Source organism: Hyperolius riggenbachi, chromosome 1, assembly GCF_040937935.1.
Source record: "Hyperolius riggenbachi isolate aHypRig1 chromosome 1, aHypRig1.pri, whole genome shotgun sequence".
NCBI lineage: Eukaryota > Metazoa > Chordata > Amphibia > Anura > Hyperoliidae > Hyperolius > Hyperolius riggenbachi.
Genome location: NC_090646.1, coordinates 493,865,808 through 493,892,737, shown reverse-complemented (window position 1 = coordinate 493,892,737; position 26,930 = coordinate 493,865,808). Strand labels below are relative to the sequence as shown.

Here is a 26,930-nt window from a genome sequence, read left to right as displayed (position 1 = left end):
AAGTTCAATCCTTGGTTACAGTTCCTCTTTAAGAAACTGGTACACCCTGGAGTACATCTACAATGGCAGTTTTATTGATCTAGAATTCAGAACATCATAATTGCAGCAGCTTTGTCTGGATAGTGTAATGTGGTGGCTGGATAGTGTGGGCTTTGCATCTGATACAGGTGACCTGGGTTCAAATCTCGGCTCTGCCTGTTCAGTAAGCCAGTACCTATAGTGAAGAATCCTTGGGCGACGAAGCAGGTCCTTTCGGGACACACTCTTCCCCGAGCTGTGCCTAACTTACAAGCGCAACGCGGGGAAAACACTGCTGGGCGGCCAAAGACATAATACACTGCTGGGCGGCCATAAACATAATAACATTAGGGGCCTGATTCACAAAGCGGTGCAAACACTTTGCACGCCTGTGAAAAGCCCTTTATCACGCCTAAACTTAGTTTAGGCGTGATCTGAAGGAATTCGCGCGAACTCCCGCACGCAAAGTTTTGCCGTGCTTCGCGCGAAGTGCCCATTAAGCCCTATGGGACTTTGCGCACGCGCATACGTGCGTACGCGCGGGAACTTCGCGCGAGTTAGAGCGCAAAGCGGTGATAACTTTGCTGGTGCAAAGGTTATCACGCCTAAAGTCTTTTAGGCGTGATAACTGAGTTATCACCGCTTTGTGAATCGAGCCCTATGTCTTAGGCAGCCATAGACATAATGCTATCATGTCTATGGCCGGCCAGCCGTGTAATTCGGGTGCCGGCAAGCTGTGCCCTGAATTACTTCTTCCTCCTTGTTGTTACGACTCAGAGGGAGAATAGTAATTAACGCCGCCAGGAATTTGTGCGGAGTCGTCATTTGACTCACCCTGCGTCATAAATGAAGGGTGGCGAGTATCCACATGCGCCTTGGGCAAGACTCCCTTACACTGCTACTGCCTATGGAGCGCGCCCTAGTGACTGCAGCTCCGACGCTTCGAGTCCACCAGAAAAAAAGTGCAATATATTCACTGGCCACTCAAAACGTCAAACTACTAGGTGCAACGGATGGATCCATTCTCAAGCGTATTTATCAGTAAGCATATAATGGAGTGGGAAACTGTGTATATCCAATCAAAAATCAAGATGGTCCATCTCGACTTCTGCTTGCCTATTCATACATAGCCTCCTCTGTGGCAAGCATCACAGGATACTGTGTATTTGCTGGCCATGGACGGAATTATTTATCAAGATGATCAGACTTCTATTGCAAACAGCATCATCAGAAAGCCCATATAGGTTGTTTAGAATATTCTAGTAAACATTTGCAGGGTGATCTGCTAGGAAATTTGCCAGTGATTACTTTTTATTTGTGCTTGCTATGTGTTTAAAATATATATACAGATATGATGAGATAATTCATTAGATACATTCTGAGAATCAATTCAAAAGTCCTACAATATGCCTGGAAGGACTTTCCAATGAATATATTGAGCTGGGGGCAAATCAAAGTACAACATGCAAATCTCTTACTACCAACTCTCTATAAGAGTTTTTCTAGTCAACGGCATCATGCAACTAAATCATTTGCAATCCGATCCATCCAAATGATCACAACTTTATTAAGGTGCCACTAATAATACAAGCTTACCACTTTTATGTCAAATAAGGGACTGCCTAAAGTATCCAGCCAAAGTATATCCACTCTGTTAATCCTTCTACTAAATAGATTTGGTAAAACTACAATCAAGGTTGTTTCATTAGTGGGCATCATTGGTAATCGCATTCAGATGAACGCTCCCATTCATTTCAATGCAGGGTGCAGTGGGTCCTAGCGGTAAATGACAGGGATGGACACATGTATTGCATAGCATGTATTACTCTGTTGGCAATACAAAGCAATGACATCATTATAATTTGTCACATCTCTCACTTGACAAGCCAGATTTACAAGCCACGATTTCTAGCAGGATGTTACACGGCTATAAGGAGTTATTGTGGGTGAGTCATTTTATGGAGCTGGTTAGCCTGAATATCATTATGTGATTATACCGCTAATGTATGTTATGGGAGCCACTTGTCTATGATAGCTTTAAAGGAAATCTGTAAACACCACATTTTCTCTACACACGATACACATTGTGATCACATGACATACCTCGTCATCTGCTGTATACACTGTGCCCTGTAGTTCTCATAATGCACATCGCACGTTACATCCTTAAGATCATGCATGTGTGTCCGGATCAGCATGTTTCGCAGCTTCACAAAGTCACAATGTGCCTGGTTCTCCACTGCAGACAGACAGAGGACATATGTGAATAGCGGTAATAATGAGACAACTCGCCTATACTGTTATATTGGCTGCAAACTGGGAACACAATGCGGCAGATAGCTCAGTATTACAGCATGCATGATGCTATAGTTATACCAAAATGTGTTGTTATTCAGCTGATTCATGCAAAGCATGTGTACTCTATAGAGATGTGAACCAACATATGAACAGAGAAGCAATGTCCATTATGTGCAATTCTATTCCTCCCATGTCATGTGTACCCCAGGATCTTGTATATTTGTATGGCAGGCTGCCCGATTAAGTGTTCTGTTTTTTTGAGGTGGGATTCGATGAAGAGCCATTCTTAGAAGATCACACCTGGTTTGATGAATTATTAACTTTTATGATCTCATGTGTTTGAATGCAGGTGAGACTTTAAATTGAAAGGCAGCACAATATTTTAATTGTAAATGTCTTTGTTATAACTGATACAAATCCTGCAATACATCTGCAGTGTGTCTACCTCCTGCTTTCATGGAAGAAGACATATAGTTAACTTCCTGTATTTACAAATTAGCAGCTCTGCCGAGGCAGCCTGCTGACACAGCTGAGAGATCAAATTATATTTATGATTAATCACAGATGAGGGTGAATTAGACAGGCTAAACCAGGCTTTCTCAACCTGGAACCCCAGGGTTCCTTGAGCACTCTGCAGGGGTTCCTTGGCATTTTCCCCCATCGTGGGGGAAGTATAATAGAGCACACTATAATAGGTGGTACTGTAACAAGAAGCACTAAATTGAGGGCTCAGGAGACAGTATAATGAGTGGCAATGTAATGGGGGTAGTGAAATAAACAGCCACACATACTTTTAAAGTCCATGCCTCCTGCAAAACAAATGCAGGGGTTCCTCGAGATCAAAAAATTAGTTTGCAGGGGTTCCTTGAGATCCAAAAGTTATTTGCAGGGTTCCTCCAGGGTAAAAAGGTTGAGAAAGGCTGGGCTAAACTATCTAAATACATACAGGGTGCATTTCTCTATGTTTTCCTTCTGTCCTGTGCAAGAGTTCAGGTCCACTTTACTACCAGGGACAGAAAGTAAAGTAATAATGACACCGTCTGCAACAATTCCCTTTTGGAGGGTCTCTGTACACAACATAGCAAGTTATTAACCTACACCTCAGTAATGTATTGGCACTGTGCAAATATTTCCCAACACAACAGTGACAGCTGCCAACAGATAGACATCTTTTATCATGTCAAACATGCACTGAGAAAGCCCCTGCAGACTTCACCATTCTGCTGCTTACAAGCATTGTCTGTAGTATTTAATGCCTTATCTGTGTGCAAAGCTATAATGCCTTTACAGAGGTCATGCTAGGCAGCGTGAAAAATACATAGTAACAGTAAGTCAGGGACAGTGTACATATGTTTTCACATTACTGTAACTATCTTCAACTATAGGCTCTAGATCTAAATCTTCATCTGATTCAGCTGGGTTAGGTACTCTTTTATAATAATTGTAAGTTAAGACTGGACCCACACTAGGGGCTTGATTCACTAAGACAAATAGCATGCCTTATCAGAGATAACACACCTTATCAGAGTAGCATAGCGAGCGCTACAAACTTATGCCTGCTAATTGGCACTCCACTCGTCCTGCCCAGAGCCCCTGCGGGTTCGTAGTGCTCGCTATGCTACTCTGATAAGGTGTGAACTTTGATAAACCGTGTTAACTTTGATAAGGCATGCTATTTGTCTTAGTGAATCAAGCCCTATATGACCAAAAACAACTGCTACTAATTGGAGTAAAAAAAAAAAATCGCCAGGAAATGATCAGTGTAACAAAGGTATAAAGGATTATCAATAAGGAAAAGCCCTGCACTGTACCTTTAAAAGTGTAAAAGCAGTTTTAGATTGGGGACCCACAAGGGCTGTGTGCAACAATTCCTAGGACGATTGTGATTGCATTTCCCGGTGTTTTGAGGTGCTGTACTGGTGTTTTGGGTTTTTTTTCAAATTAAATATACTTTATTATACTTACCAAATGTCCCAATATCTGGCTTCCGTCCAATGCCCCGCCCCCTAGCACCAATCAGAGAATAGCCTGCGACCTCTTTTGCTATGGGCCATGGTGTCTTTTTGCTACAGGCAGAAATGGGATATCAGGACACTCAGCAAGTACCGGTATAACAAACTTTATTTAAAAAAACAAAACGTTTGACACCCAAATCGCTACAAAATCATTTTACAAAGCGATTTTGTAGCGCTTCTATACACTGCATTGAGCACAAACGCACCCAAAATGCTGCATGTCCTGTGATTGCGATTAACCCTAATCACAATCGCACTAGTAGGTTCACCACCATTGCAGTACATTGGCAAAGTGTTTTTTGAAACTTCCTAGGATTGTCAGTGATCCAAAAATACAGGCAAAATTGCTCTAGTGGGTCCAAGCCTTTATTCTTTTTTCAATCACAATAGTATGGAGCAGGAGTGCAGCAGTGTGTGTCAGCCAACAGGTCACACCCACCGCTGCAGTATTGCTCCATGCTGTTATAACTGATGCATTTAGAATGAAACCACTTTCACCTTTAACGACACAGTGCTGGCCTTTTCCCCATTCTTCTACACAGACTTTATAATATAGCTTACCTTCCACAATGCCCCATGGATAGAGACGACCTCGTACCCTCTGACCTTTGGCCTCTACCACTGTATTGCTGCCAATTACAGCAAAAGGTGCACTCTCCTGTAGTACAGAATTGGGTAGGTTTATTCATTAGGAAGAAAAAAAAATATTATCTATATACAGTATCTATATGGCAGGTTCCCCAATATTAGCTTGGTATGTACTCTCTTATAAAAGCCTGTGTTTACAAAGTAACCCCTGGTAAAGGTAAGATTATTTCAACCTAACTCATAGTTTACTCTAGGACAGGCGTGGGCAAACTATGGCCTCGATTCATCAACATTTAGCAAATTTGTTAACAACAGTTTGGTAAAATACCGAATTTGTTAACTTCATTTCAGGATTCATCAAAGTTATCTACAGCTGTTAGCGAACATTCGGTAACGATTCGCTAAAACGGAATAAAGTGCAATTCATGAAAAAGAAAGTGGGCGTGGTTTAGCGTTACATTTAGGATTAGTTATCTCCTTCACTGCTCTGTCGTTATTCCTGTCAGATCATTGCTGACAGAGAAGATGGAGCCATTTGAAGTGGTTATGTATCAGCTGAGAGTGATTCAAAGGCGCAGAAGGGCAAGAATAAGGTCTGCAACCATATAAATTTGTAAGAGAATAGATTTATTTGCTATAACACGACATCTGCATTTTTCTTGAATTATCTTGTAAGAGAACACAGGCAGTGTCAGGGTTAACTAATTTGCTAGCTGCACTATATTTTTTTAGAAAAGGCTCCTATCAAATTGTGGGATTGTCCCAACCACTTTCAGAATCCTGGTCCAGGTGTAAAGCCCTATTCAGAATGTTGCTACGTAGTGCTCAAAGGACTGCCTTTTACCCACAATTCCATGGGAATCTTATGGCCTTGTGTTAAAGTACCACTGTAAAATGGAAATATCGACATGTTACCGAATGGTTACCGAATTGTTATCGAATTGTTATCGAATTCACACCGAATGAGGAAAAACCTTGATGAATACAACTAGAAATCGCTAAACTTCGAATTCGGTAATTTAACAAACTGGAAAAAGTTATCTCAAAGAGAATGATGAATCGAGGCCTATGTCCCGCCAACAGAGGGCTGCATTCCCCTCCTCTCTTCTTCTCCCTCCCTTCTTCTAAAAAGACAGGTACAAGACGTAACTCACCCAATCACTTGTTCCAGAGGCGATTGCCATGGTAAGGACGGCGCCATGTGGCACGCCATCATTACGTAACAGCATGTCACATGACGCTGATGTTGCCATGGCAATCACCGCTAGAACGAGTGATTGGGTGAGTTACAAGCAAATCATGGCTGGAAGTCTGGAGGGAGGGAGAGAGGTGGAGAGTAGCAGTGAGCCTTGATCAGAAAAAAGTTTGCCCACCCCTGCTCTAGAAGATGACTATCTTCAAACACATACAGTGTATATAGAAGCCAACAAAGAAAAAAGAAAATGGTCAAACCAAACAGATGCTGATCATTTATAAATTTGATGTAAATGTTATGTTACTTTTACACAAATTTACCCAGCTTGGAATTGGAAAGTAATCAGCTACTGCATCTGATTGTTTAACTTCTGATTCCAACTTTAATAACATTACATAAACTTTGCATCAACTCAAAATTATTGGCCTTTCATTTATTATTCCCACATAACCATTTACTGCATTACCTTCAGTTCCTTGTCCTGCTGTTTAAACTCATCGTCTTCATCTGAGTCACATTCTGGAAACTGATAAACTTTTATTCCAAACTTTTCAATTTCCTCTCTGACCTGTGAGAGAAGTATGGAAAAACATCATGGAAAAGTTAGCTAAATAAAAAATGCTTCCGAAGGTCATGCTGGTAAAAGCAAAGCCAACCCAATGAAAAGGAATTTTTTGTTATTGTTAATTTGACTAAGCAATTTATTTAGTGTCACTGTTAAGCACAAGCTTGAGGACCAGTACAATGGCTTTAGGCACTTTCACGCGGACCTGGTGTGTCACACAATATGTTCACAAAGCAAATGCCATGCAATTATATGAGCAGTGCAGTGGAATCCATTGGAATAACACAAGGGGCTTAATTCACAAAAGGGTGCCAACTTACTTAGCACGCCTAAAAGCCCTTTAGGACGCGCAAAGTTTAGCGATGTGCGGTGCGCGTGAAACACTGCACCGGGTGCGCCTAACACGTCGCACAGGGTGCACCCGAGACGTCGCACAGTGCAATGTTTCGGGCCCACCACGTGCGACGTTTTAGGCGCTCCCGGTGCAATGTTTTGATCGCACCCGGTGCAACGCTTCGCACGCACTGCAAAACTTTGCACGTGATCAACAAACGCTTTGGGCATGCTAACTGCTTAGCACTGTAGTTAGCACGCCCAAACCTTTTAGGCGTGCTGAGTTAGCACCCTTTTGTGAGTCGAGCCCAAGGTCTGCTGTGTACTGGGCAACATGCATGTATACAGTTGAAGGGAAGCATACTTTGTATCGTATGCTTCACTGTGTGTGCCGCATCGCATGTGTAGTGCACAATGCGACTTTTCCCCTGTGTTGCGTTTCAATCCTGTTTTTTCAAAGTTGCCTTAGAATTTAAATTAAATTTAAAATGTGTGACAGCTCCTTTTCCTTTCTACACCAGTGATGGCTAACCTTGGCACTCCAGATGTGGTGGAACTACAAGTCCCATGAGGCATTGCAATACTCTGACAGCTCTAAGCATAACTCGGGGAGGCAGTGGCATGATGGGGTTTGTAGTTTTGTCACAGCTGGAGTGCCAAGGTTAGCCCTAGAATCCACTACAGATCGCCAATCACTACAGCAAATGCTCAGTGTTTATGCTAGCGTTTGCTACAGCGATTACCAATGCGATTTGTAAGGGGATTCAAATCGCTGTACAATCTACTGCCAACGATTGTACAGCGCTTCCTAATTTGCTGGGGTGTGTGTGGGGGGGGGGGGGGTGTTTGCTTGTTTGTATAATACGAACATAAAGTTTAAAATACTTACTGGGCCTCCCAAGGTTCATTTGCAGTGGCTTATAATGTGGAGCTCCTCCCCTTAGGGGCCACAGGCTCTTCTCTATCACCAAATACGGAGTCTATAGGGCCAGATTTATCAAAGCATTACCGACAGTTTTTTCTTCTAAAACTGTTCTAACCAGCAGGGGAACAGTTCTGCATGATAGTAAGAAACTTCCCAAAGCCTATGTAATAGCAGCAGTTTAGCGTGGATTTCTATAGCTACAAGACAGAAAAGTGCAAATCCATCCCTACACTGCTCCAGATTAAGAAGTGCTCATTAGCAGTTCTACAGATAGTGCAGGCTAGATGTGATTTGTGAAGGGCTCCTCCCCCCTCACTCAGAGCTTGCTGACAGCAGGTGTGTTGGTTACTTCAGCAACAGCAATTCCCCTCACACACTGCACTGTCTGAGAGACCTTCCTAGCTCCTTCTATTCCTTACAGTAAGAAGGAATCTGCACTATCTAGTGATTTCTTAGGGTGCCTGAGACAGTTCTGCACGGAGTTCTAAAAACCTACTAATATTTTGTCTCAGAAACTCTTGATAAATCTGGCCCTATGTCTTTGCTCCTAACATGCTGCATGCACCAAGATTGCGATTTGGCCAAATTGCAATCACGGTTGTGGGTTCATCAACATTGACATGCATAAGCATATCGCTTTTTTGGGATCGCAAGCAACCGTCAGTGAACCCAAAGCACAACTGAAAACTCTCTGGTGGGACCCAGGCCTTACTCCTTCCAGAGTTGCTACAGATGAAGAAAATATACCACCATATTGCTACTTTTATTCAGATAATTGAGTGGTTTTATTTATTCATTCATTTTATACAAATTTGAAAGTTGAAACTTTTTCTGCAATGCTTTACAGAAAGCATTGTACAATTGAATTCCCTCATCGTCCCGTAATGAGGTTCACAATCTAATTGGGGGGGGGGGGGGGGGGGAGAAGAGGCCAAATAAGTTACCAGTACCCGTACTAAAACACTGGAGCACATTTAAACGTAATACAGATACGATTTCTGGGTAGGTGGTTCAGTTTTGGAGTGATATAGCTGTATTTTGTTCCTATTAGACTCACCCGATCTTTCAGCTTGCGAATTTCGCTTGGTACCAAGCAGTCAGCCTTCGCAATCAAAGGAACTATGTTAACCTTCTCATGCAGAGCTTTCATAAATGCCACATCCACCGGCCGCAGCCTAACACCAGCATAAAAGAAAAGAGGATGGATACAATAAGCTGAAATATGACCAGTCAGAATATTCACAGTATAGAAGACAAACACAAAATACAGGCGGACAACTGTATTAACTCTTTATGGAGAACTTTGTGATCCAGATAAAGGTCTCTGATAACCTGATCCAGCCTCTAACTGAGTTGCATGTCATTTATAAGTTTCATTATTGTGACTCTTACTTTTTTCTCCCTCTGGCCTATAGGCAATTCACTTTTTCTCCTGAGCTTTCTCCTAGGTGATATTTTCACACCTTGTTAATAAAATGACTTTTAAGCCACCAACAAGCAAAAAAATACTCTTGACAGTACTTTTTCACCTACCGTATTTTTGGTACTTTTTCAATTGCAAAGTGCTTCAAAGTTATTTAAAGAGAAGATAAAAAAATGATCTCATAGGAGAAAACTCAGGAGAAAAAGTGAATTGCATCAGGTCCTCTGTCTCAATAAGGCGCAACAGCAAATGGTTTATTAGACTGAGTTCACATTAGGGCCAAATTCGGACTACTTTCCACAATGGAGACCAATGGAGAAACAGACATGTCCACAGATGCTATGTTACCTATAGGTTTTGTTCATATATGTCTGTTTTCAATGTATCTGTTGTCTCTGAAAACGCCAAGTCCTGTCTGCAGCACGTTTCTGGACATCGTACAGAAAACAACCATGTCCATTATGGTCTCCCTTTCTGCCTGAAGGATACCAACAGATACCAATATACTGTACATCAGATCTGCTGTGACCATCCATAATTCCGATCCGGTATAGTGTGGACCTAGCCTTAGAGTGGATTACCTAAAATAAACCGAGCCTGATGCCGTAAACACTGGTAGCGTTGCCGTGTGCAGGGAGTGCACGCCAATCGTACTGTGACTAATGCGGGGGGCACCAGCCGTTAAACGTTAGTGCCACGTGCGATTATATGCATGTTGCTATGGTAATGCGCATTATGCAGTGCATTACCATAGCAACATGTGCGCTAAAATGCTAGCGATGTGGCACTAAGGGTTAACGGCCGGTATATCTAGTAACTGTAAAATAGTTGTGCACTCCCTGCGCACGACAACTTTGCTGGTGTTTACGGCATCAGACCCTATGTATATCACATATTCCTACCTACCTATCAAGCAAATATTAATAACTGCAGATATGGATCCCGATGTTTTCATGCTCTATGCCACATATTAGGTGTAAAAACAGATCTGAAACACAGACAAGCCAGCGTAATGACTAAACAGACAGTCACGGTGTATTATACTCACCCGTGCCCAAATGGTGAGATGAAGTACAAGCAGCAGTGTACTCTGTTATCCTGAATGTTTTTCCGGTTCAGTCCGCTCTCATCCCGGAAATACTGCTCAAACTGCTGGTCTACATAGTCAGTAATGGGCTTCCAGCTGCAGCAGGGATAGGAGTCAGTGAACAGAGCCACGCTTAGCAGCACGTGATGTGCACTGGTGTGAGAATGGCACTTACCATTCTGTGTTATTCACAGCATCTCCAAAGCCTGGCGTGTCCACTATAGTCAGCTTCAGCTTCACTCCCTTCTCCTCTATGTCCACCGTGTGCTTTAAAATCTCCACTGTCTGACTGATCCGTTCTGAGGTGGAACAAACAGCACAACAGTCATAACATAGAACTGTATGTGATACATTATCAGCCACTGTAGGCAAAGCAAAAGCAGTTCTGTGAATTTTGTAATTTTACATGAACTATATTGTATTCATCACCAAAAAGTAACTGCCTTTCACTGCATTATACTTGAATAGAGCCATGTGGCATGTCAGAATTTATAAACAAATACATTTAAAACAAACCTGAAGAGAAAAAAACGTATGATATAATGAATTGTATGTGTAGTACGGATAATTAATAGAACATTAGTAGCAAAGAAAAGTCTCATGTTTTTATTTTCAGCTATACATCTTTTTTCTTTTTATAACATTGCATCATACGGTCACAGTCGCAGATTTAAAACCACACTCTGGGTTTGATTCACTAACCGGCACTAAGTGTTAGCGCCGGTGTGAAAAGCCACTTTGTGCCCCCTAAGCAGCTTTGCGTGTACTAAGAGACGTGCAAAGCTACTTCGCGCACAGCTCAGCTCAGTGCGTGTGCAGCGTGGGTAATAGTGCGCGGTGCGTCAGTAACGTCGCACCCGCTGCCCGAAAACGGCGCATCGGGTGCCCTCGAAACGGGGCACCCAATGTGCCGTTTTCGTCACAGCGGGTGCGACTTTATCAGAGCAGCGGGTGCAACGTTATTGCGCACTATTACCCGCGATGCAAGCTGCGTGCGCACTGAGCAGGACTTTATTCAAGGTTTAGGCGCAAACCACCTAACGCCCAGGTTTGCGCCCATTAACTGTTAGGGCTCAGTAACCGGCTTAGCGCCAGTTAGTGAATCAAGCCCCCTGTCTTTTAAGCTATAAAACAGAGCAGAAATAATTACCCTTTGAACTGTCCTGCAGTATCTCAATCTGCCTCTCACCGTTTCGTGACGGTTTACGTGCTTCACAGAAAACAGGACTCAAATAGCTCAGAGAAGCTCTTTTGCATAGATATCTGAAGTTTTTGAACTCTTCCTGTACTGGAAAACAACAGGATACGTGTTTCTTTGCTACTAATGTGCTATTTCTTAGCTGTACTACACATACAATTCATTATATCATAAGTTTATTTTCACTTCAAATTTGCTTTAATGCCACACTTATTCTTGTGATTGGCAGAGTTGTTAGCATTATTTATCTGAAATAAGTCCAACAACAGCATACTGCAAGAGGTATAGCATTCATAAAACTGGGAGTGTTCTGCAGCAGGTATTATCTGTATCTGAGGTGTTCAAGTTGCTAGTACTGATGACCAAACATTTTTACATGTATGTAAATTTCCACTGACTCAAGAAGGGGAACACAGACGTGGCCAAACATTAGCAGCCAGTTTGTTAACTAGCCAGCAGATAGAGGCATTCATTGGCTAGATTTAATTACTTCTCTTAATCAGTGAAGATTTGCTTGACAAAAGATTTTATTTTTACTCATTATTAGCTGCCAGGTTGGTTTAGTAGTTTGTGTTAGACACCAGCCACTAGATGGCAGAATAATTCCCTAGCCTAGCATATTGTCACTTCCAAATAACCTGAATGATGACTGCAAAAACAGGAATACTTTAAGAATGCGGGTGGAGGAAACCTGGAGTACCTACAGGAAACCTGCACAAACCTGGGGTAAATATGCAAACTCCATGCAGACTGTGTCCTGGTTGGGAAATGAACCTAAGACTATGGTGCTGCTACCCAACATCCTTGTTGTAGATTAGAAGCTTGAGATGGATGCTACTGGTACTCCATTGCAAGGGGGGGGGGGGGGGGGGGCTTAACCCTTGAAATGCTGAATTATAGGGGATTTTGGGCGTCCATACCTAATCCTTTGTATTTTGTTTGTTGCTTGCAATCTGTTTGGTATCACTATTCCTAATAGCACCTATAGTTAATTATGCCCATAATTTATTATATAATAATAATTCCAAGCCAAATCTGCTGCAGGGTTGCCAAGCATCCGTATTTATTTCCTGGGCACGTGTCCGTCAAAAAAGTCATAAATTTAAATAATCTCTTTTGCGCATGTGTGCCGCGCCATGCTGCGCTTCGTTCCCCCCTCCCTCAGCCTCCCTCCTCTCCCCCTCCGGCCCAATGACTGATCGCCTTTCTCTGCTGCCCAATAAGAGGGCTGAGCAGCCCGGCTCAGCAGCCAGTCACGAGCGAGGAAGACACAGAGAGGACGAGCAGCGCCAGCAAACCAAGCAGCCCAGGCCAGCCCAGCAGCCACGAGCCACCAAGGGAAACCCTGTCCACCGCGATGCCTAGCGAGGAGGAGGGAGACAGAGTCGGAGACTCGGACGAGCAGCGTCGGCAAGCCATAGGCCCTGCCAGCTCCAGCAGCCAGGCAGCGAGAGAAACAACGAACAGGGGCCAGGCCAGCTGCCGCCATCCATCCGACCACCAGACTCCAGGCCAGCCAGAGAGAGACAAGGCCAGGCACACCACAGCCGCACAGGCAACAGCATTCCAAGCCAAGGCCTAGTGAGGGGTGAGTGTTAAGTGATTCTGACAGACTCTGAGAGAAATGTATTTCTTAAAAGGTTATTATGCTGTTGCTTATGGTAGCACTGACACCCTCTGCATCATTTTACAGAGTGCATAGTCATGTCACTGAGGAGCTCACAATCTAATCCTAGTACCACCATAGTCATAGTCTAATGTCCTACCATATTATTATTATGCTTTTATATAGCACTGACATCTCCTGCAGCACTTTACAGAGTACATAGTCATGTCACTGACTGTCCTCAGAGGAGCTCACAATCTAATCCTACCATAGCCATAGTCTAATGTCCTACCATATTATTATTATGTATTCATATAGCACTGACATATTCTGCAGCACTTTACAGAGTACATAGTCATGTCACTGACTGTCCTCAGAGGAGCTCACAATCTAATCCTACCATAGCCATAGTCTAATGTCCTACCATATTATTATGATGTATTTATATAGCACTGACATTGTTTATTTTTATGGGGAAACAAGTCTTCTCAGTTCAGGAGCTCTGTTTTACATGAGCCTTATACAGTAATCAACGGCTTCAGCAATGTTTCTTTCCTCCCTGAAATTCACAAGAAGTTCCCTAAAAAGCCCGCTATTGACTCCACCCATAACTCCGCCCTCTGTCCGTCCAAAACTTGGGGTGTCCAGATTTTTTGACCGTTTTGTCCAGGAAAAATTAGAAATTGGGTTGGCAACCCTGATCTGCTGTATACTCAAGACAAACATTTCTTAAATATGATGATTTAATATGAATTTAATTTTCACATATTACATAAAATAAACCACATAATCACAAATTAAAAAAAAATAAACCCTTTACCTTCTGCGTTTAACAACTTTCTGTCCTTGTAGAGATCTGTCAGAAAAAGGCTGTTTACCAGGGTGGACTTTCCTAGGCCCGACTCTCCTGTAAGGATGAAAGGACAAGTGTAATCCAACTAACATAACTCAACGGGACCAGAGTGGGAAAGCCCTGAAGGCTTTCTTGCTAAAAGACCTAGGCAGATCCTATGGTTCACATTCTACAAATTCAGATGGACACATGTCACAGAGAAACAATGAGGTAAACCTCAACACAGAGCTAGGGATAAAAACAAATAATGAGTAGAACCCTGGATATCATAGTGATTGCAACTGTAGATTGTTAACCTCAATGGGGATACAGACAGAAGTGGCCTAAAACAACTACAAAACCAAACCCACTGCCTTAAAAAGTTAAAAAAAAATAATTTTTGACTGGAGCCTGGCTTTAACAGACACCACTAGGCCAGTCAGCGGTACCCAGAACATAAATCTGAAATATATACTGTATTCTCCCTCACCTGCAACCATGAGGGTGAAGTCAAATCCTTTCTTCACAGATTTCCGATGCACTTGGTTGGGTAACGTTGCAAACCCAACATATTGTTTTTCTTGGTCCTGTGGAAGAAAATAATTAGCTATAATTAATGAAGAATGTTCACAAAGATAAGTACACATACCATACTACAATGTCAGTCAAAATTGCTAGATTGAAATCATATGCAAGCCAACCCTGACAGTGAAGTGTAAGAAAATGAGGGCTTCTGGGAACAGGTAGTCCAAATTTTCTGAAATGCTTGATAAAAGGATCGTATGTTTGCTCAGAATGTCTCTAGTGGGGATCGTGCATGTTCCTCAATATACAAATTACAAGAAAACTACGTTTAGAGAGGGTCTTCTGTTAATCAGGAAAACTATATATGCCATCCCCATCTCCAACAAGACAGGACTGGATCCAATGTAAATAAAACATTACCATTGATTACAATGGTTTACCTACAAAGAGCCCACCTGACAAAACTCCAGGTTGTGCAGGGGAAATGGACAGAACCACCTACCATCAAGACAGGACTGGATCCAAAGTAAATCAAACATTACCAACGATTACCACAAAGAGCCCACCTGACAAAATTCCAGGCTGCGTTAGAGAAATAGACAGAACTCACCTTTTTGCAATAAAAAATAAATCTAATCTAGTCTGCCAGATTTACAAATGCTTAAGAAGTGCTATGGAAGGGGACATGTTGATGTTACAGTAGGGCACTGTTGATCCTGCCACCAGTGGTTAACCTAGGCTCTTTCAGGGCACGGAGTGGCCACGGGACTTCACCAGAGCACACCAAGGGATGACCACTAGTGGGTGATGGACTACTTTTCTGTAACTCCAGTTATCCCACCCCATGGAGACAGAAAGAGCCGTTTCTCTCCATGTTGGAGGACTGACCAAGGTGCAGACTGGTGTATGGACGAGATGTAATCGGGAACTAGCTGAGATCAGGGCAGGCAGTGGACAGGAAACAAATCATGATACAAGCTAAATGGCAGGACAGGCAGCTAACAATCGGCGTCAGGACACAAGCTGCAGCTCAGGGCAGGCAGTGGATAAGGAGAGTCAGTAACTAGATGGGTCACAACAGGAAACCAGCAGAAGAAGCAATGCTCACATATTAGCTGCTCTATCAAACCATATTAGCTCTATACTGAACTGTTTATTTTATTAGGACATATTGGACCATTCTAAGTAATAATAAGTCCTGTTTTGTAACCACAGCTGATTTCCTAATTGTTAATGTTATATCGGTTTATTGTGATTGTTAATGAACTCTTGAGCGAAGTCTGTATTGTGTTCATCTACAATTCTAAAGTCTGCTTCAGTAAAACATGTTTAAATGTTTAGCAACATATAAAAAAAATAATCAATTGGTTGAGTCTTCCATTTTTAATGCATGCGTTCGCTTATTTGCATTATTTTGCAACACATGTAATTTTATGCATTGCTTGCCTGTACGTGTATTAATAATACATGGTTGCTGGGCCCAATGATGGTTCCATTGGCTGTTTAGATGACAGTGAAATTCTAATGGACACACAGCTGTCCATACGTCTCCCCCTATCCCATCATCACCTGCATGTCCCACATTTTCTGGGAGGGGGCAGAAGCCAGTCTGTCCTTGTGAGCCTAGATCTCCCATCATCCACCCCACATCCTTACACTGCTTAGAGATAAACTCTCCATAGCCTGCACTGCAGCAGTACAGCTGACCAGAGTTTGCTACATTTGACTGGAGCATTACCAAGGTGCATAAAAGTGCATAAAATTAGAGTAAACTTTTGATCAACTCAAACTTATTAGCATCTCACTGACCATTCATACGTTAATCAAATATTTTTAAACTATCATTTTTATTAAGGACAGCCAAGATGAGCATCTATTATTGACACCTAAAACTAGACTTATACTATGGGACTCAAACCCGATCTAACAAATGATCAATATTTCCAATCAAAAATCAATTGCCGAATATCAATGATTGTACTGCCTAGCACAATCTCATGCTGATCAGAGTATCAGCAGATTCTGACTACTGACTGGAAGGCAGCCATTGTTGCAGTGGTAAATAACGCATTGCTTCCACTAACACCCATCCAGGCTCCAGTAAAGCATCATATTAGACAACCCGATTAGGGCCCTTTAGCTTGACACCGTGCCGAGGTTTGCAAAGGCAATCAAGTATATAAAGTTCAATTTTCTGCTAAGTACAGACTTTATATGGTTGTTGTCCAATATAACGATTTGTAGTTGCATCAGGTGACAGTTTTATGTCTGTACCCTCTAACTCTATGTCTGATTTCATCTTTGCTTGAAGAATTTTTAGATTTTACCACTTTATTGCTATGGTATCCCCCTCCTCCTACCCTCTCCAACCCCACAGGTCTGAGCATGCAGCAAAGGTGAGCCAGGCACCTATCTACGTGGACAATATGATAATGATTGCATTTCATTGGTCCATGTCCACTCTGCATGAGTTGGCATAAAAACTGTGCATTGTCTACTCTTTAGGTTGACAACACAAGGAGTGAGCCGTTTAATCTAGAAGAATAATGGCTTTCTGTAGCATTACAATTGTTAAAGGACATTGAGGTAGTTTTATCTATAACAGTGAAAGGAAAGCTGGGGAAAAAGTGGAGCAGTTGCTCAGGGCAAGCAGAATCCTTGCCCTGGGTATCTGTTCCAATCTGTACCAGGTTTCCAACAGTTTTCCATGCCCCGGTTTTCAAGTCTGTGCCATTTATTTAACTGGACCAGGCAGATGTGTAGATTTAAAGGACAACTGAAGTGAAAGGCTCTAGATTGTAAGCCTTTGGGCAGGGTCCTCACTCCTTTTGTGTCCTACCTGATCATGCACCTCCATTACTGTGCACCCATGCTATGCATTTGAGTGAACCTAACTTGCCTAATCTCCATGCTCCCCTCCAGTTACTGACTAAGCATTACCTTGTACTCATACTGTGCTGTGTGATCTGGTTTTCTTGTATTCCTGTATTGTCATATTGCGGTTTGTCACCCCTAAATATTGTCTGTAACCTAAATTAATGTCCAGCGCTGCGTAATATGTTGGCGCTTTATAAATACAACAAATAAATAATAATAAATAATAATAAATAAATAAAGGCATATGGAGTCTGCCATGTTTATTTCCTTTTAAACAATACCAGTTTCCTGGTAGCCCTGCTGATCTATTGGTTGCAGTAGTGTCTGAATAACACCAGAAACAAGCATGCAGCCAATCTTGTCAGATCTGACAATAATGTCAGAAACACCTGATCTGCTGCATGCTTGTTCAGGAGCTACGGCTAAAAGTATTAGAGGCAGAGGATCGGCAAGGCAGCCAAGCAACAGGTATTGCTTAAAAAGGGAATAAATATGGCAGCCTCCATATCCCTCTCGCTTCAGTTGTTCTTTAATCATATGCTAATAATTCCAGGTTGCATGCAAAGTGCATGCAGCTTGGAATTTGGCCAATGAAATTGGATGCAGACTGGAATTATTATCATGCAATCTCATTGACCTGCAGTGTCTACTCCACACCACAGAACAAAGAATAGCTTACCACATGGGGAGGGGGAAGATTTATCAAAAACAATGCAAGGAAAGTCAGAGCAAAACAAGTACATAAATGAAAGCAGATTCCCAGGTGAAGAATTCAGGTTGCTAGAAGCAACGGCATCAATTTTGCTCTAATTTTCTTTTCACATTTTTTTTTATAAATCTGCAACTAATTAATGTGGCATATGATGCAGTTGGCATCTATTTCCCTTCCCCTGGCTTTGATGAATCTGCTTCAGAGTGTAATAACAACAGACTTGAGATAAGTGTTTAATGTGTTTCAAGAGCAGCTCTTACCAGCACTTCTGTGAGTGCCCTAAAGCACCAGCAGGACTGTGAGACACACACATCCTGTCAGTAATTTCAGAGTTCATTAATAGTATGAGGGGCGCTAGAACTACAGCCTTCGAAATATGTGGGCCCAGTACTTCGGAAAATATGTATGTACCTTAAAAATCACAGTTTATAGTGGTCGTGGAAACACCAGCCAGATTGCTTAGTGGACTGGACTCTGACCTATAATCATTTGTTGTGTGACATCTATTTGTTCATTGTCAGGCACTGTGCTGACCAGTTAGTTTCACATGCACAATCTCAGCAATGACTTTGTTCTGTCACAGCCACAGGACCACCACACAGCACAGAAGACATGTATAAGCAGAAGCAGAGGCACATATGTGCACTAAGTATTCATGGCCCACCGTTTTAATAGTGAGCTAGGCCCAATATAAGGATTTACACACAACTACAGGCAATTATTGCCTACTATCTCCCACATATGTGTCTATAAATACATTCTGTCTCATCATTCATTTACTGCATCATATTCTTCTTTTGTTCCTCTTATTTCAGTTGCTATACATCTGCAATTACTCCCACCACTTCTTCCTGTGCATTGCTTTAACAATCCTTCTCTTTCACAGGGTTAACCATTAACAAACTCAAACAGCAAACTGAAACGTGTAATTGTATTTTCTGCATTCCCTCACAGATGAGCACAGAAAGACTCAGTACTTATGTGACCTGTAGGCCGAATGACGCTTGCAGGATATTTCTCACAAGTATGAGTATACACATGAACTCACAAGCATGCCTATAAAGTATCCCAGTCTCCCATTTCCTCTTTCCCCCACTGCCCCGCTTCTGCTAGTTAGGTTCCATACCAAGTTACCTTCAGCTTCATAGGATAGGTTCTCTGTGTCAGAGTTCTAGGAGACAATAATCTCTCGGCCAGAAGTTCCTGAATTATGATGGCATCCATACCCACAAAGCAACAGCCGCTAGCACAGTGTTACCTCGCCAAGCACACACACCCATCCATCCATCCCCTCCCACCACTGACCACATCCATATGTGTGTGTATGTGTGCTAAACGGAGAGAATGTGTGACTGCCCTCCCCAGCCACTGCCCTGGAATTTCCTGTAGCTTCCCATTGGAAAGAAGATTATGTTTAAGAGCAAGGGAGGAGGATAAGGGGAGAGATAGGGAAGGAAGGACCGTTAACCCTGTATAATCAGACAAACAAATCACAGCAGTACATGAGTTAAACAGCTGCAGGAAGCCAGGCATTCAGTACTCTGCCCAGTGTCTTTCATTGCCTTCATCTGATAGCTGCAAGCAACAAAAGAAGTGTTCTTCAGCTGCGGACAGCCAACACTCTTGTATGTCAGTGTACTTAATATACACTGAAGAAGAAAATTAAAATGTATCCCTGTAGGCAACATCTTAAAGGTGGCCATAGATCTAGCAATTTGGCTGTACGATTGACCATTCAATTTAATCATTTTATCGAATTGAGAGATTCTAGTATGCGCGATAGATTAAAAGTGGCCGATATCATGTCGAAAAGGACCGACCTAGTCAACTGAGGAAGATGGAAGTTATCGGTCAATTGCACAGAAATCAGCTACTGTTCACATATCATTCGATCAATACTGAATCAATTTTTAGCATACAGAGCATGGAGGCACAACATTGATCAGATCAGATCAGTTAGTGAAGCTAAATCACAGGATATTGCTTGTAGTGTGTGGGCCACTTCTCAATCAACTTTCGATCAACCCCACTGAAGTTGTATGCCTAAGAAAGTCGATTGCTAAGTCGAATGAATCAAAATCGCTAGATGTATGGCGACCTCAAGTTTAGCAAAAAGAATGAGACTGGTTCACAGCAACAACTCATGTTTCTTCTTAACTGACTAGAAACAATGCAGTATGAGTCTGACTGGTGGTTATGGGGATTAACACACTCTATTTTCTTTCATTTTTTTTCGTCATAAACGTTTGGCAGCTTTTTAAGTGCTTGGCAGGCATTCCCATATACTTGGACAACATATTGGCCAAGGGATTAGGAGTCCGGCCTTCCAGGCTCAGGTTCAAACATCAGCCAGGACACTCTTTGCACAGAGTTTGTATGCTCTCCCCATGTCTGTGTGGGTTTCCATCGGCTACTTCGGCTATATTAGATGTGGCCTCTTATTAGGTAAACTATCTACCGGTACATCTGACTGATATCAGTAGATTACCAGGATACTGCCAGGCACACGATATTACATCAGATGAAAGCAATGCTGATCTTACTAGTGTCACCACTCGCATCAAGCAGTACAAAGTTACAGAGAACTACCCACTCCACCTACACCACCCATGTCAGATCTACAGGAATCTACCCGCTGCCCAACACCTACCCATGTCAGTGCTACATAGATCTACCTGCTCTCCCTACACCCACCCACATCAGTGCTACAGGGATCTACTTGCTCCCCAACACCCACCCACGTCAGAGCTTCAGGGATCTACTTGCTCCCCAACACCCACCCACGTCAGAGCTTCAGGGATCTACCTGCTCCCCAAAACCCATGTCAGAGCTTCATGGATCAACTGCTCTCCCTACACCCACCCACATCAGAGCTACAGGGATCTACCCACTCCCCCTAAACCCACCCATGTTTGATCTACAGGGATGTACCTGCCCCCCCCTACATCCACTCACATCAGTGCTACAGGGATCTTCTCGCTCCCCCCCTACACCAATACACAATAAAACTACAGGGATCTACGCACTGCCACTAAATCCACCCATATCAGAGCTACAAAGGTCTACCCACTTTCCCTACACTCACTCACAACAGAGCTACAAGGATCTACCTGCTCTCGTTGCACCAACCCACATTAGATCTACAGGGATCTACCTACTCCCCCTACACTCCTCTAAATCAGAGGTAAAGGGACCAACCCACTCCCCCTACACCCACCCACATCAGAGCTACCAGGATCTACCCATTCCCTCTAAACCCACTCACATCACAGCTACAGGGATCTACCCACTCCCTCTACACCCACCCACCCACATCAGAGCTATGGGGATTTACCCACTCCCCCAACACCCACCCACATCAGAGCTACAGGGATCTATCCACTCCCCTAAAACCCACACACATCAGAGCTACAGGGATCTACCCGCATCCTCTACACCCAGGATCTACAGGGATCTACCTGCTCTCCCTAGACCGACCCACATCAGAGCTACAGGGATCTACCCACTCCCCCTAAATCCACCCACATCATAGCTATAGGGATCTACCCACTCCCTCTACATCCACCCACATCAGAGCAACAGGGATCTACCCACTCCCCCTACACCCACCCATGTCAAATCTACAGGGATCCACCCACTCTCCTTACACCCAAACACATCAAAGCTACAGAGGTTTACCAACTCCCCCTAAACGCACCCACATCAGAGCAACATAGATCTACATGCTCTCCTTGCACTCACGGATGTCAGAACTACAGGGATCTCCCTGCTCCCCTACACAAGAGCTACTAGGATCTACCCACTTCCCTAACACCCACCCACCCACATCAAAGCTACAGGGATCTACTCACTCTCTCCAGAGAGTCTCTGGCAGCCTCCATATATCTCTCATTACAGGTGTCTTTTAAAGCATCCAGAAAGTTTGTATGTAATGTAAAGCAAGCAAAAACCTCAGCAGCACAAAAAAAGGAAAAGCAAGCAGGCACATTTTAGAAGGATGTAGGTAGTGTCCCCAAACAAGTCTGTAATGATGGATGACATAGAGATCACCATGGCATCCATAGTGTCTCCTATGGGGCTTGTAGCCACTGGGAGCTCGGTGTCCGCGGTGAAATGGAGGTACATGGAAGGCCTCATGGAGACCTATTGGCAGCGGAGCATAGGAGAAGTGGCACGCCTCTCCAGGCTTCACCATGCTCCAGGCATCACTGTCTCCATAACAACAGCGCCCTCACTGTCACGTTACGAGGATGCCTGGATAGATCTTTGGTGGAGTCCAGAGAGGAGAGTCACTTCCTCTATGCCAATACTCTGCATGACAGTGAGGGGGATACAATAATACAATAACATTTCTATAGTGTTTTTCTTTCATAGGACTCAAAGCGCTTAGGCTCTCTCAGATTCAGTAATAGGTAGTAGGATGAAGTATTCACACAGGAAAAGTTATATTTCTGGAAATGCCAAACAGAACAGGTGGGTTTTCAGTCTGGATTTAAATACGTCCAGGGATGGAGCTGTCCTGATCTGTTGAGGTAAGGAGTTCCAAAACGTAGGGGCAGCATGACAGAAGGCTTTGGAACCAAAAGTTTCCAAGTGGACTCTGGGTATGACTAGATTATTAGAACCTGTGGATCTGAGAATGCGGGGATTGCTATGCTACATCTTGCTACTGGGGGCTCCTTCTGGCTACCTATACTAAGGACTACCTGGGGCTATCTAATACTAATAATAATAATATATAATGCCTTTTACTGGAGAGCTACATAATAATGGACGTCCCTCTCTGGCTTCATAAAAGTGGTGTGTGTGGGTGAAGCCTTAACATTTTTTTGAATGGCAGATTTGAAGTCGCATACCATCCGCAAGGTGCAGACCATTAAAGTAAATAGAACAATCCAGAGGGTCCACACACTCAATAGTAAAATAAATCCTTGTATATTTACTAATTGTAACAACAGAACAATCAATCAACTAATGACCGTTATGGGGCCACGGCTGTCCCCTTTGCCAAGGTAACGGAGCAGAATTGTGACGAAAATGTTGTAATTATTTTGGAGGTGGAAGGGGGGGGGGGGGGGGCAATCAAAGCCTTGCTATGGGGCGTAATGATTTCTAGCTGCACCCGTAACAGGTGACCTGAGAAGCCACCTGCGAGGCAAAGCATGCTGCAGTTCTTGCAGTAACTTCCCCCGTTAGGACATTGAAAAAATGCCTGTGCAGGAGATGTTCAAGTGATGGTCTGACAAAGACCTCACCAGGCAAATAACTGCCTGAATAACCCCACGTCAAGCTTTCCTATCTGTGGTCTAAATAACAAGCAAAATAGAATTGTCATATGCAGCGAATGTATTCGAACACCAGAGGGCAGCAGTAGTCTGTAAATTGAACAGGCTGAAAAACAATCTGTTCATTTACATCATACACTTGTACCAAGCGTCATATTTTTCTGGTATATTTGAGCACATATATAAAACATTTATGTGAAAAGGGTGCTTTTAGGATGTGGTTACCTTCTTTCACAGCTGTTACAGTAAGGGCTGGTTCAGACGGACGTTTGGAGGCGTTGCGTTCGTTGGCGTCGCGGCGGCAATGCGTTCGGGCTTTCAGCAGCGTTTACGTTGCGTTCGGATGCGGTCGTGTTTTTTCTTGCCCTAGGGGGACATTACCCGTCGCGGTTAACCGCCCCTGGAAGCTACATGTAGCTTCCAGGGGCTCCTCGAACGCCAGGGAAAATCGGGACCCGAACGCCGCGTTCGTACAAACGCGCGTGAAAGCTTGGTACAAACGCTCCCATTCACTTGAATGGGAGCGTTTAACGCCAAGCCCCGAACGCTGCGCTGTAAACGCTCTGCAAGCATCCGTCTGAACCAGCCCTTAGACCATAAATCCTTTATGAATCGATAAAGTACCACTATTGCCGCATACAGTTTGAATGCTGATTTATACTTGCAATTAAAAAGCATACATGGCTATAATTTATATAAATATTAATTTTTAAGGCCTTTTTGGGCTGTGTAATTTGAAGCTTGAAGTTATTGCTATCTATTTCAATTCATCTAGAGTTATGCTTATAGACCCAGTACTGAGGACAGATTTAGCGCATGTTGCTGTGTTTACATCTAATGGTCCATATGGCCATTCTGCTGCAGCTTATAGAAACCTTTCCATAGTTACGATTAAAGAACCACTCCAGCGAAAACAGTAAGAAGTTAAAATATTACAGAATCAACAGGTTTGGTTGCGGGGGAACTGCGCTGTGTGCGGTCTTGAGCTAATTTAGCTCAGAACGATAGTGAACTAATAGCTGTATTAGTACACAATCATTCTGAGCTAAATTACCTCGAGACCGCACACAGCGCAGCTCCACAGCACGCTGTGCAGACAGAAACTAATAGCGGTAAGTGGAGGGGGCGTTCCTGATGACGGGCAAAGAGGAGGAAGTACTGACACTTCCACCCTGCCCATCATCGACGCTCTGCTCCAGTTGAAGATTTTGGCTAAGCAGAACGGGGGGCGGCAAGTATTTTTATTTGAATCTGAGGTTAGGGGTACTTTAATAGTCCAAGCTTCTGTACCAATAGTCCAAGAACTGCCCAAAGCCAGTAAGTTGCATTTCTTTGGCACCTACTACCTGTTGATAGCCTTCAGCTACTGGAGAGATTCTGGGACTAAAGGTGCCCAATTATGGGCCAATATTTTCCGCAAATTCAATCATTCAATCAGACTTTTATGATCAAATGCAATATGGGGCGGAAATCGACGTAAAACAATTCTATAGTCCATTGAAATATAGAATTTTGTTGACTGGAATGTTAGATTTTACAATTGTATCTAAAGTTCCCTAATCGACCTGGGAACAATCAATAATTACATTCTGATTGCTTAAGATCCCGCAAAATCTGATAGAACGATTGCATCTGAGACAAATATTTTACTGATAATGGGGCACTTTAAAACTTCTGACACACTTGCAATAACTGTCATTTAAAGTGGTAAGCAGTGGTCTTTAGAAGCAACTAGTGATCAGACACTCTGCTTAGCTCTTTGCAGAGTGTCCCTTTCTGTGTCATGAAGGGTGGATGGTGGGAAGGGGGTGACATCACAATTGATCACTCATCATGTCAACAATTTCTGGGAACACCTGTACTACCGTATATATAGTACATACTATATATGTACTATAATACTAAATATTCACTCAAAATAATCACAATAATTGTTTTGGTCAGCACAAATCTAGTTTGCATTTTATCTAGTTAACCACCTGTGCAGCACCAGTGCACCCTTGTCATGGTGGTTGGTTGGTTAGCAATCACTAGGTGTATCAGTGCTACATTTACAGGCTGATGAATGCAATGCAGAGAGCTGTGAGAGGCTAGGTACAGCAGCTTGTTCTTTCACATGAATTTGCTCTGCTGAGTTGAATGTGTTTTTGCAGCACCAAGTTCTGTTTGATTTGAAACAGTGTGGCCCTCTAAAGCATTCAAGCCCTGGTAGAAGTGATCCTGTGGTTGTTGAGAGTGGGTGGAAGGTGAGATGTGTGGTATGTATGCCCCCTGTAGCCATATTTCCAGTACTGGCACCCACGCTCTGTGCCCTGGTGAGAAAACACAAGCGTATAGGAGGTGGCAACAAAATCCAAACCACAACACGGAAGGAGTGTTCTTTAACTGGGGTGGTGTTGTTTGTTATTTTTAATGTGTGCCTAGTATTTGTGGTTTGTTTTTATGTGGAAAATAAGAATGTGCTATGTTCCCAAGTCTCCATTTTCTGTGCGAGGCTAAAGCAAAACTGAAGCAATCAAAAAAAAAAAAAAATAAGATCGTTTCCCATGGCAAGGGAATGCTTTGGATCCCATGGAGCCTTCTCGGTCTTCTATCCACCCCTTGTTCCACCACTGGGCCCCGGTAAAGTTAATCAACCAGTTTGGTTGACATCTGAAGTGCATAGATTGCACTGTCTGATGTCCCCAGCATGCATTTCTGTTCCTTCGCAGTGCCATTCCATTCATTATAATTGAATAGGCTCACAATGGCATTGGAGAAAGTTGCAGAGCAATGCAGTGCCTTGTGTTGTGACGGCCACCTGCATCGCCCACAGTGCAGTCATGGAAAAGAGGCCTCAGTGCTGAAAAAAAGTGGTGGAAAATGCAGAGACAAAAATGGTAACAGAAGCATGGAAAATAATAAAAAAAATATTTGCCACCACCTATTTGAATAGTTGCATAATGCCATACATGTTACCACCATCACATAATCTCATTGATCACAGTGTGTGAGAAAATGAAAGGTCTGGAAGCACAGTTGCTAGAGCGGAGGTGATTGGAATGTTAGCATCCTAGAGAGAAGAATACATTCACAAGCAACAGCTGAAAATAGGAGGTGCAGACTTAGCACTAAAATCAGTACTTGCAACAGACAACTTTACTTGCACCTATGAAAAGGACAGTGGGGGGATTGTACAGTTACAGAGGGCAAGAATTGCAAAACAAAGTTTAAATATAGGAAGGTCAACAAGGGTCATGGAGGTTGTGAGATTTAGACCAGGCCAAAGGAGGAAGAAACTGTGCTGGTCTACTGCAAGGTCATCTATAGGAAGTGGTTATAACACAAGGTAGAAGAGAGATAGAGTATGGTGATCTAATACAAGGTCATCAACTATAGGACAAGGTTACAAAACAGGATAGGAAAGGAAAAGACTATGGTGGTCTACAGAAAGACCACCTATAGGGAG

At 43.0% G+C, this 26,930-nt stretch overlaps 1 protein-coding gene across 6 annotated transcripts in view; it reads right to left on the bottom strand.

Annotated features, from left to right (window-relative positions):
- The window catches only part of SEPTIN5 (septin 5), an 80,094-nt gene that overhangs the window by 9,334 nt on the left and 43,830 nt on the right, over positions 1–26,930 (bottom strand). For 3 of the 6 annotated variants that reach the window (XM_068243181.1, XM_068243214.1, XM_068243189.1), the window contains 8 exons: positions 14,574–14,670; positions 14,072–14,158; positions 10,623–10,746; positions 10,409–10,543; positions 8,995–9,112; positions 6,581–6,682; positions 4,893–4,989; positions 2,122–2,257 (listed from right to left, as the gene is read on the bottom strand). In XM_068243181.1, the coding sequence (XP_068099282.1) occupies positions 2,122–2,257; positions 4,893–4,989; positions 6,581–6,682; positions 8,995–9,112; positions 10,409–10,543; positions 10,623–10,746; positions 14,072–14,158; positions 14,574–14,670 (896 nt within the window). Of the gene's footprint in view, positions 1–2,121; positions 2,258–4,892; positions 4,990–6,580; positions 6,683–8,994; positions 9,113–10,408; positions 10,544–10,622; positions 10,747–14,071; positions 14,159–14,573; positions 14,671–19,323; positions 19,443–26,930 lie in introns of those variants that run through there. The other 3 variants (XM_068243197.1, XM_068243205.1, XM_068243222.1) reach the window with 3 other exon arrangements.